This window comes from Cariama cristata, unplaced genomic scaffold (genome assembly GCF_000690535.1).
Source record: "Cariama cristata isolate BGI_N322 unplaced genomic scaffold, ASM69053v1 scaffold18415, whole genome shotgun sequence".
NCBI classification, from domain to species: domain Eukaryota; kingdom Metazoa; phylum Chordata; class Aves; order Cariamiformes; family Cariamidae; genus Cariama; species Cariama cristata.
In genome coordinates this window covers 6824-7138 of record NW_009615958.1, presented here as the reverse complement: position 1 = coordinate 7138, position 315 = coordinate 6824, and the positions used below count along the sequence as shown (strand labels likewise).

General features: G+C 56.2%; 1 protein-coding gene across 1 annotated transcript in view; it reads left to right on the top strand.

The window, feature by feature from the left end:
* The first annotated feature begins 56 nt into the window (after positions 1–56).
* The window catches only part of LOC104161527 (methyltransferase-like protein 7A), a 2266-nt gene continuing 2007 nt past the window's right edge, over positions 57–315 (top strand). Inside the window, 2 exon segments of the mRNA XM_009700004.1 lie at positions 57–312; position 315. The exon segment at position 315 is cut by the window's right edge and continues 229 nt beyond it. Coding sequence (XP_009698306.1) covers positions 57–312; position 315 — 257 coding nt within the window.

Sequence of the window (315 nt, the reverse complement as noted above, 5' to 3'; positions counted from 1 at the left end):
ACAGGGTGTCCACGCCGCCTGACGCCGGCCACCTCTGCCCCGAGCCGCCTGCAGGAATGGTGCTCGTTGCCTTCCTCCAGCGATGCCTTCAGCTTCTCCTCTTGCCCATCCCTGTACTTGCCTGCCTGGGCTTATGGGACTCCTTCTATAAGAAACTTTTTCCATACGTCATGGCGAAGCTGGCGCCCATCTACAACCGTAAGGTCTACAAGCAGAAACAAGAGCTGTTCAGCAACTTAAAAAAATTTGCCGGCCCTTCGGGCCAGCTCAGATTGCTGGAAATCGGCACGGGCACCGGCACCAATTTACCGTTCT